The sequence below is a fragment of the Mirounga angustirostris genome, unplaced genomic scaffold (genome assembly GCF_029215605.1).
Source record: "Mirounga angustirostris isolate CCGP_5_RB_7025 unplaced genomic scaffold, mMirAng1.0.hap1 SCAF_7, whole genome shotgun sequence".
NCBI lineage: Eukaryota > Metazoa > Chordata > Mammalia > Carnivora > Phocidae > Mirounga > Mirounga angustirostris.
The window spans coordinates 209,874-220,391 of record NW_026991715.1 but is presented as its reverse complement, the minus strand read 5'-3'; the positions used below and the strand labels follow the sequence as shown (position 1 = coordinate 220,391).

General features: G+C 37.0%; 1 protein-coding gene across 1 annotated transcript; it reads right to left on the bottom strand.

Annotated features, from left to right (window-relative positions):
* Window positions 1-447: 447 nt before the first annotated feature.
* Window positions 448-1,605, bottom strand: LOC123842695 (olfactory receptor 2T33-like). The gene is given in 3 exon segments (XM_064595622.1): window positions 448-701; window positions 704-1,234; window positions 1,446-1,605. Coding segments are annotated over 3 exon segments (945 nt in total).
* Between the last annotated feature and the right edge of the window lie 8,913 nt (window positions 1,606-10,518).

Here is a 10,518-nt window from a genome sequence, read left to right as displayed (position 1 = left end):
GGAGGTTCTACACTTAGCCATATGCTTGGAATATGCTCCATTTTAGGTTATTTATAAATGAATCAGATGTACAATTGGTGCCAAGGTCAGAAATTGAATTTGCTGACTCTGGTAATGGTTAAAGTTTGGTTTCCTTGAGATCCAATGAGCAGGGCCCATGCACTTTAAAAGTTGAAAATCTCCTTTATTTTATCAATGTCTAGCACATCTTTTACTTACAGTGCCTCAGTCATTTACTCTTATTGCTGAGGTCCAAAGTCCAGAACAAAAATACTATGACAATGGTTGGAAGCAGCACAAATGTAAATTTTAATTAATTTACTAAATATAAAATAAGTATTTTTTAGAACAATGCAAACTAGTCAAGTGAGAGCAAAATGTATTCCTACAACAGCAATTTCATAATGGATCCCGTTTGGCTGCTGCCAGTTTATCCAATTCCTCTCACTATAGACGTCCCAGAAAATGTTTCTCTAGCCATTTTCTCAAAGCCCCCTTGACGTCTTTGTTCCTCACACTGTAGATAAGGGGGTTCAACACAGGTGTGAAGATGGTGTAAGAAGCAGAGACCACCTTGTCATGGGCCACTGAGCGGTAGGATTTGGGCCGCACGTAGATGAGTAGGAGAGGGCCACAGAAGAGCCCCACCACAGCCAGGTGAGAGGAGCAGGTGACAAACGCTTTCTTCTGAGCTGCAGTGGACGCATGCGGAGCCCAGCAGCCAAGATGAGACTGTAGGAAGCCAAAAGGAGAGACAGAGGGATCAAGAGCATCAGGAGGCAGCACACATACGTGAAAAACTTAAAAAAGGTAGCGTGGGCACAGGCAAGGTGCGTGAGTGTGGGTGCCTCACGAAAGAAGTGGGTGATTTCTCGAGAATGGCAGTAAGGGAAGCTCAGAGTGGCACCAGGCTGCATCAGCCCATCCACCCCTCCCGGAAGCCAGGAGCCTGTGGTCACGTGCAAGCAGAGCTTCTGATTCATGAGGATGGGGTAGCGCAGGGGGTGACGTATGGCCACATAGCGGTCATAGGCCATGGCCGCTAAGAGGAAGCACTTACCCTCTCCCAGCATGGGAAACAGTAAACTCCGGGCTCCACAGCCAGCAGGAGAGATGGACCTGGTGCCCAGCAGGTAGTTGGTTGCCATTTGGGGGACTATGGTGGAAACCAGCATCATGTCCATGAGGGAGAGCTGGTTAAGCAGGAAGTACATGGGTGTATGCCGCTGGGGTCCTCATGGATGAACACAATCATGAGGGCATTGCCCATCAGGGAGATGAGGAAGATCATGGGAAACAGTAAAATCCGGGCTCCACAGCCAGCAGGAGAGATGGACCTGGTGCCCATCAGGTAGTTGGTTGCCATTTGGGGGACTATGGTGGAGACCAGCATCATGTCCATGAGAGAGAGCTGGCTAAGCAGGAAGTACATGGGTGTGTGCCGCTGGGGTCCTCATGGATGAGCACAATCATGAGGGCATTGCCCATCAGGGAGATGAGGAAGAGCATGAGCACCATTGAAAAGAGGAACAGATGGGTCTGAGTGTATTGAAAGAGCCCTAAAAGAATGAAGTTTCTCTCTGTGGTGTCATTTGCATCTTCCATGGCTCAGTTCATGCCTGAAAGGCAAGGAATTATAAGGAGTCAGAGTTGTTTGAAAGGAAGGTTAGGCATTTATTTAAGAAGATGTGGTCAAACGACAGAAAAAAATGAGACTTGGAGGAATAGTTATGTCTTTAATCTTTCACTTTGTGACAGGATATTTGCCTTAGCATCCTATCACACTGCTCTGCTGTTATTACACAGTATTTTTTAACCCTAAGATAATTGCATAACAAGTATATATTGCAGTACACATTACATTTCTATTATTTCTCTATGTCTTGTTAGGATGCCTCACATAATTTACTCATGATGTTAGGAAATATTACGAAGTTCCAGTTTTCTAAAGTTTGTGTACTTCTGTGTTGAAAGAGCCTCATAGTCCCACATTTTAGTCCATATTGATGTGATATATATCTTAATTATGACTTTTCCATGTTTCTCATATGCTCAAAGTAGTTTCTCAAGATTTCCTTCAATGCCTTGAGGAATTGTTTTAATATAAAAAATACACAAAACTAAATGTAAAGCTACTATAACTCAGATTGCAGGTGAGGGACACAAAATGGCTATATTTCTCTATTTTACATGTGCATTCAGCATATGGTTTCAATATACCAGGCTCCCAGCTACCACAGATATTGCTCTGGAGCACCTATCACCATATGGGCCATGTCATCATGGTGTGTACTTGTGATTACAGGGAGTTTGTCTCAGTTTAGAGACCTTACAACAATTAAATTCTATACCTAATATGTACTCACAGAATGTGGAATTTAATTAAATGTGTGCATTATAAAAATAAATTTCATAAATGAATATAAACCTAGGGAACATAAAAAAAATGTTTTAATTTGCAGCCTTAAACACTTTGTTACCAGTAATCACACATCTTTAAAGATAGGAGATAAATTTATTTATTAACAGATTAAATTAATTAGCAAATTGATTACATTTTAATTATCTGGTTAGTTGGTTAATTATCTAACTGGTTGAGTAAGACATGTTCGAATAAGTTTATGCCCCAAATTACTCTGAAGTAAAGCATCACCTGTGAATAAAATAGGAAACATCTCCTTTAATTGTAGGGATTAATTGTCTTTTCCCTAAAGCCTCAAACTTTAATTTTTCTTATCTATAAGTATCTATGGTAGTAGAACTAGATGTGCATGCAAATGACTTTCTCTTTTATATTTATGTGACATTTGTCTTTTCCTTACAAATTCACTCTTTCAAAGACAGCAATAGATTAATGATTACCAAGATGATTATGTTTGGGATTTATTCATAATGTATACAATATCGAATCCTTATTTAGTTTTTATGTAAATTAATTGGTAAGCAGGGCAAAATTTTTAAATGGGCAGTATCTTTTGTAAATATTAGCACTGTTTTCAGTGTCTAGCATATATGACCACTAACCATTATATCACTAAATGATATAGAGGTTCTTTTCATCAAAATAGCTATAAATAAGACATTATAATAAGCTTATGAGTTTAGTAAGTTATTAGTTACTGCTCCATTTTATTACACAATTTATGTATAGCATAACATATTAATGAGTAGGATATTTCTAATTTTCTGTTAATATAATTTATGGCCTCATGCATGCGGCAAGACTTTAGTAAATAATATAAAGGTAGTACATTTTGGCTCTGAGATAACTGAATCCATAACTTTATAAGTCTCAACAACTGTTGATTTTTGTTTCAGTTCTTCCATGGGATACTATTACTTATTTTAGGGGCAATAATTAGAGTCAATCACAAAAAGCTGAACATTAATTTTCTTTAAATTTCAAGTTTATTAATGGTACTGAGCAGAAACTCTTTTAAACTTTTGGATTAATTCTGCAAACTCACTGTTCAGAGGGATCACAACCAACACCAAGGAAATACAAATAATTATAAGAACATATACAAGCAGCTATATGCCAACAAATTAGGCAATCTGGAAAGGATGGATGCATTCCTAAAAACATATAAACTACCAACACTAAAACAGAAGGAAAGAGAAAACCTGAACAGACCCAAAAGCAGCAAAGAAATTGAAGCAGTAATTAAAAATCTCCCAACAAACAAGAGTCCAGGGCTAGATGGCTTGGACCAGGGGAATTCTACCAAACGTTAAAGAAGCGCTTATATCTCTTCTCCTGAAGATGATTCCAAAAATAGAAATGGAAGGAAAACTTGCAAACTTACTTTATGAGGCCAGCATTATCTTGATCCCAAAACCAGGCAGAAATCCCAACAACAAGGAGAAATACAGACTAATATCCCTCACGAGCATGGATGCCAAAATACTCATCAAGATACTAGCCAATAGGATCCAACAAGATATTAAAAGGATTATTCACCATGATCAAGTGGGATTTATTCCTGGATTGCAAGGGTGGTTCAACATTTCCAAATCAAGAAACATGATATATCACATTAACAAAAGAAAACATAAGAACCATATGATCCTTTCAAGTAATGTAGAAAAAGCGTTTGAAAAATACAGCATCCTTTCTTGATTAAAACTCTCCACAGGGTAGGGATAGACGGAACATGCCACCATATCACAAAAGCTATATGCCAAAAGCCCACAGCAAATATTATTCTCAATGGGGAAAAACTGAGAGCCTTACCCCTAAAGTCGGGAACATGGCAGGGATGCCCACTCTCACCGCTGTTGCTCACCATAGTACTAGAAGTCCAAGCCTCAGCAATCAGAAAACAAAAAGAAATAAAAGGAATTCAAATTGGAAAAGAAGAAGTCAAACTCTCACTCTTAGCAGATGACATGTTATTTTATGTGGAAGACCCCAAAGACTCCACCCCAAAATTGCTAGAACACATACAGGAATTCAGCAATGTGGCAGGACATAAAATCAACACAAAGAAATCATTTTCACTTCTATATACTAATAATGAGACCGAAGAAAGAGAAATTATGGAATTGATCCAATTTACAATTGCACCAAAAAACATAAGATAACTAGGAATAAACCTAGCCAAAGAGGTAAAGGATCTGTACTCTAAAAACTGCAAAATAATTATGAAAGAAACGAGGAAGACACAAAGAAATGGAAAAGCTTCCCATGCTCATGGGTTGGAAGAATATGCATTGTTAAAAAGTCTATGCTACCCAGAGCAGTCTACACATTCAATGGATTCCTTATCAAAATGTCACCAACACTTTTCACGGAGCTGGAATAATTAATCCTAGGTTTTGGATGGAACTGGTAAAGACCCCAAATAGCCAGAGGAATGTTGAAAAAGATAATGAAAGGTGGTGATATCACAATACCTGATTCAAGCTATATTACAAAGCTGTAATCAGAAGAACAGTATGGTTCTGAAACAAAAACAGACTCATAGATCAGTGGAACAGAATAGAGAGCCCAGAAATGGATCCTCAACTCTATAGTCAACTAACCTTCACAAAGCAAGAACCGATATATAATGGAAAAAGACAGTCTCTTCAACAAATGGTGTTGGGAAAATTGGACATCCCCATGCAGAGGAATGAAATGGGAGCATTTTCTTGTACCATACATAAAGATAAATTAAAAAGGGATGAAAGAGCTAAATGTGAGACAGGAATCCATCAAAATCCGAGAGGAGAACACAGGCAGCAACCTCTTTGACCTCGGCTGCAGCAACTTCTTTCAAGACATGTCTCCAAAGGCAGGAGAAAGGAAAGCAAAAATGAACTATTGGGACTTCTTCAAGATAAAAATCTTTTGCACAACAAAGGTAAGAGTCCACAAAACTAAAAGGCAACCTACAGAATGGTAGAAGATATTTGCAAATGATATGTCAGATAAGGGTCTCGTATACAAGTTGTAGAAGGAACTTACCACTCTCAACACCCAGAAAACAAGGAGTCCAGTCAAGAAATGGGCAGAAGACATGAGCAGACATTTCTCCAAAGGAGACATACAAATGGCCAACAGACACATGAAAAAATGTTCCACATCACTTGTCATCAGGGAAATAGAAATCAAAACCACAGTGAAATACCACCTGACACCAGTCAGAATGGCTAAAATTAACAAGTGAGGAAATAACAAATGTTGGCGAGGATGTAATGAAAGGGGAAACCTCTTACATTGTTGGTGAAAATGCAAGCTGGTGCAGCCACTCTGGAAAACTGTAGAGAGTTTCCTCAAGAAGTTAAAAAGAGAGCTTCCCTACAAACCAGCAATTGTGCCACTAGGTATTTACCCCAAACACGCAAATGTAGTGATCCGAAGGGGCACCTGCACCCCAATGTTTATAGTAACAGTGTCCACAATAGTCAAACTATGGAAATAGTCGAGATGTCCATTGATCGATGAATGGATAAAGAAGATGTGGTATATATAAACAATAGAATATTACTCAGCCATTGGAAAAGATGTGTACTTACCATTTACATCGGCATGGATGGAACTGGAATGTGTTATGCTAAATGAAATACTTTAATCAGAGAAAGACAATTATCATATTGTTTCATTCATTTGTGGAATATAAGAAACAGTGCAGAGGATCATAGGGGACGGGATGGAATAACAGAATGGGAAGAAATCAGAGAGGAAGACAAACAATGAGAAACTAACTATGGGAGAGAAACTGACAGTTGCTGGAGGAGAGGTGGGTCAGGGGATGGGGTAATTGGGTGATGGGCATTAAGGAGGGCACATGATATGATGAGCACTGGGTGTTATATGCAACTGATGAATTACTGATCTCTACATCTGAAGATGTTGGCTAATTGATTTTAAATTTTAAAAATCTTATATTCATATTTTATTAGATTGTTTGACTTTTTCTTAAAGATTTAAGTAATTTATTTGCATTTTGTTATTTACATACACTGTCCTAAATTTTTGTTTATATACTTTGCAAATATATTCCTCAGCCTATTTAAACTACACAGATAAAAAATTCTGTTATGTCATTTTTGCGTTGATGTTTACATTTTATATTACATATATTTGGGATGCTTATAAGTTATTATTCATTTCTTGTTAATGGGCTGGATTGCAGTGATGGATTTTCTCACAATAAGTCATCTGTATATTATTCCGATAAAACTACTAGTTTTGATACATAAATTGTTTGAAACTGTGACCATGGTAAGATTGGTATTGTTTTTAAACAATCTTTCATCTATGTCATCAAATATATGAACCCTACAATATGCATTCTAGAGTTCTCCTCTTTATTTTTTGGTGTGAATAGACAGATCTGCGCCTATATGGATTTGCTGAATGACAGGAAAGTGATATAAACATTCTTCAATTCAGCCACCCCAGAGTCAGGACATTTTGGAGAAGAGATATGAATTACAAATTGCTTCAATAACAAGAATAAGGAGATAAAACACTAGTCTTCTAACTTACTTGGTATGCAATAGTAAGATTTGGACATGTTATCATCACTCTTAAGTCAGTCTCCTTGTTTCTAGATTCAGGTAATTCATACTAGCCTAGACAGTTTTCTACCACTAGCTTCATTTGTTCTGTTGTGGTTCATTTTGTGTGTTTTTTTTAAATTTTTTATAAGAACATGATATTTAATTTCTTTTGTAGACTGCTTCTTGTATGTACTTAGGCTAACACTAAGTGAAATGCTAATCTCCGCACATTCACATTTCCTGGAAGAAAGAAGCCATTAAGTGTCGTCACTTAGTGGCAGATGCAGAGCTGGGAATAAAGAGCTGGGACTGAAAATTCAAAACATAGTTATCAAGAGTAGGGACTCTGGTTTTCTGTTTTTGACACTTTTTCCCCCCAAATTACCTTAGCTGTATCCACAGGGTTTGATATTCACAGATGTTTATGAAATAAATGATTATACATATAATTACAAGTGCCAATTGGCACACACATGTTAAAAACTGATGTCCAGTAAGTTTTATCAGCTCTTAAGTTATCTCACGATGATGCGATCAAACCTTTTCATGGCAGGCTCTGATCAATAACCAGTTCATGGACGCCCAACACATCGGTGGCAAAGCCCAAACTGAACTCCATCCTCTGACTTCATTTGAGCTTTGCTTCCAACAAATTCCACTGAAGTAAGGCCAGAGCAGGTCTTAGTTTCAAACTCACACGTCAGTCCCCGTACCCCCTATCTGCCCCTTGTCTCTTCCTCCATTGAATGAGGTCAGTTTCAAAAGGAGTATATGTGGGTAAACAACAGTAAGTCCTGAATGTGAAGAATTCAGCTGAGGGTCTTCGACCAGGGGAATGGGTTATTACCATGGGATTCTTGGGTGGACTTTGAAGGAGAACATAAGGCGGAGGGACACCACTGAGTCTTCCAGGTGTCCCAAACTCCACAAAGGGAATCTCTCCCAGGTCAAATCCCATCGTGCTGACCGCTTATTCCAAGACATTTGTGGAGATTAAAATGCAAAGTAGAAAAAGAAGGGGACAGACTCGGAGTTTGCTGAATGAGGTGAGGGCTGATATATATGTGATGTGAAGGGGCAAAAAGAGGCCTCAGGAAGGGTTGCAGGGATTCAGAGTATCCATGGGCCAATATAAAGCACTGTGGTTCACTTTGTGCTCTATTCTTGTATTTGAAACTATCAGCTAATGCCCATGCTTTAAACTACCTTTAAATATATTTCTTCAGATGATAAGTTACTTTAATTATGATTTTGAAGGCCCTATGTCGATTTATGATTGAAGAAGAAATGACTTTAAGCTAACAGCATTTTAAATAAAAATTGTGATAACGTCAGACATTTCATTCCATCCATCTTATGTTTCCAAATGAAAAGTCATGTTAAACGTCTTTACAACAAACACTTCCACAGCAGGAAATTAAAGTTCAGAAAGTTATGTGTCTTATTTAATAATGCACATTTTGAAAATTAGAGAATTGATAGCACTCTTGTTCTCCCTGATCCTTCACTCAATACAATGGTTTTCTCTACCTTTATGAGTATAGAAGTACAGATTTGAGGACTAGACTTCTTGTGCTTGAATACTTATTCTACTGATTAGTAGTTGGGTAAGTTTAGATAATTTAAATTTAAATCTGTTTTAATCTCAGCCTTATTATGTGCAAAATGGAATGCAATATAGAATCCTTCTCTCTAAGAATTGAGATAAGACCATAGCACGACACAATACAATATCTCTACAAAGATTAGCCTTAATAATTTTCTTACTATTATATTTATTAGCTATAAGCAGATATTTCCCACCCAAACATTTTCAAGTAAAATGAATATTTATTTGAAAACTAACATGTCATTTAATTATACATTTTTTTAAAGTCTAGGAATACTTTCAGTGACATAATATTTACAGTACGTCTGGATTCGACAATGCATTCAATCCACCATTTATGAATTTCTTAAAACCTAGAACACACACATAACTATGGTAATTCTAATCATTCTAAGGCAACAGGTTCTTTGATTATTAATTTTGAAACACTTTCTTATGTTTTAATATAACATTTTTAAAAAATTGTACTATAACATGGAATTTTGATACATAAAACAAGGTCTCCCATTTTTAAAAACGTAAGCACAAAGATTAAAAGATAAGAACTGACTCTTTGGTATTTCCTGTCAACAATTTAATTCAATTGTGAAGGTAGATTTACAATTCAAGAGTATATCTAATCATATGTGTTGTTTTATTGCACATTAAAAAGAGGAGGGGAGATGGGTGGGGGGACGGTGTAACCGGGTGATGGGCATTAAGGAGGGCACTTGATGTAAGGAACACTGGGTATTGTTTGCAGTTGATGAGTCACTAATTTCTACCTGTGAAACTAATAATAAAACAGGATAAAAATCATATTATCTTATATTCTGTTTGTATAAAATCTATGATTACCAGAATCCAATATCCTTTTAGATTCATTCTGTTATTTCTATCCACGCTTCAATGTGGTTTTCTCAGAAATAGCAAAGCTTCCCCATTCCCATCTGTATGTTCTATGTTAAATGCCTCATTGACCAATATTTTGGGCTGGTCCTTTTCTCAATTAGATCCGAAACATTAAAGCTGAATGACCCTGATTCTCATGTACATGCTCATGTGTAGCAAGTCAGACACAACGAGGATGATAAAAAGTTGTAGAAGATTGTATTCCAGACTATGAGAAACCCTTAATATGCAATGTCTCATCCAATATAACAACTAAAACAAGTAGACACTAGTATTATTTTGGAATTGCACATGAAGTAGCTGAAACGTGAGAAGATGATTTGTATCTGGAAAATCAAGGGGGAGAAACCAGGTACCAAGGAGGTAACATCAATCCCAAACCCTGTTTCTGGAAGTTAACTTCGAAAGTTCATATTAGTTCTCTCAGTTTTTTATCCCAACTATAATATCGATAGTGAGAAGGTTGACATATTAACAAACAAAATAAAATACATAATGGACTCTCAAAGTCATAGGCTACACTAAATGGTTATCTTTCATGTAACTGATAAATGGATTCAAAAAAGTGAACTATTTTTTATGCTTTTCTGGATGGATCCATTCCCAGGCTTGGTTCGCCTACAAAATGGATCTCATTACAAATGGGAAGTACAGAATAAGTATACTTTTTAATAAATCTGTGAGTGCATTAAAACACATAAAATAACTGTAGGAATGTTGACTGAACCAAGGGAACACATGAACTCCTGTCCTCTCTACAGTTCAAGCTACATTAAGGACCCTCTGCGTAGGTTCCAGGTCATCCACAATTCCAGCAGTGAGAAGTGAGGCGGTGAAGTGCCATGAGCTTGTGCTTCAGTCAGAGCACAATTCTAAGATGTATTCCAACAACTGCAAGTTCTGTGAAGTAAAGCACATTCTTACATCCTATGGGTCTCAAGTATGTTTTTTAAAAGTATGTCCTTAAAAATGCATAAAAATAAATAAAAACGAGTCATTAATTACGTGGTTGATGCAAGAAGAAAATA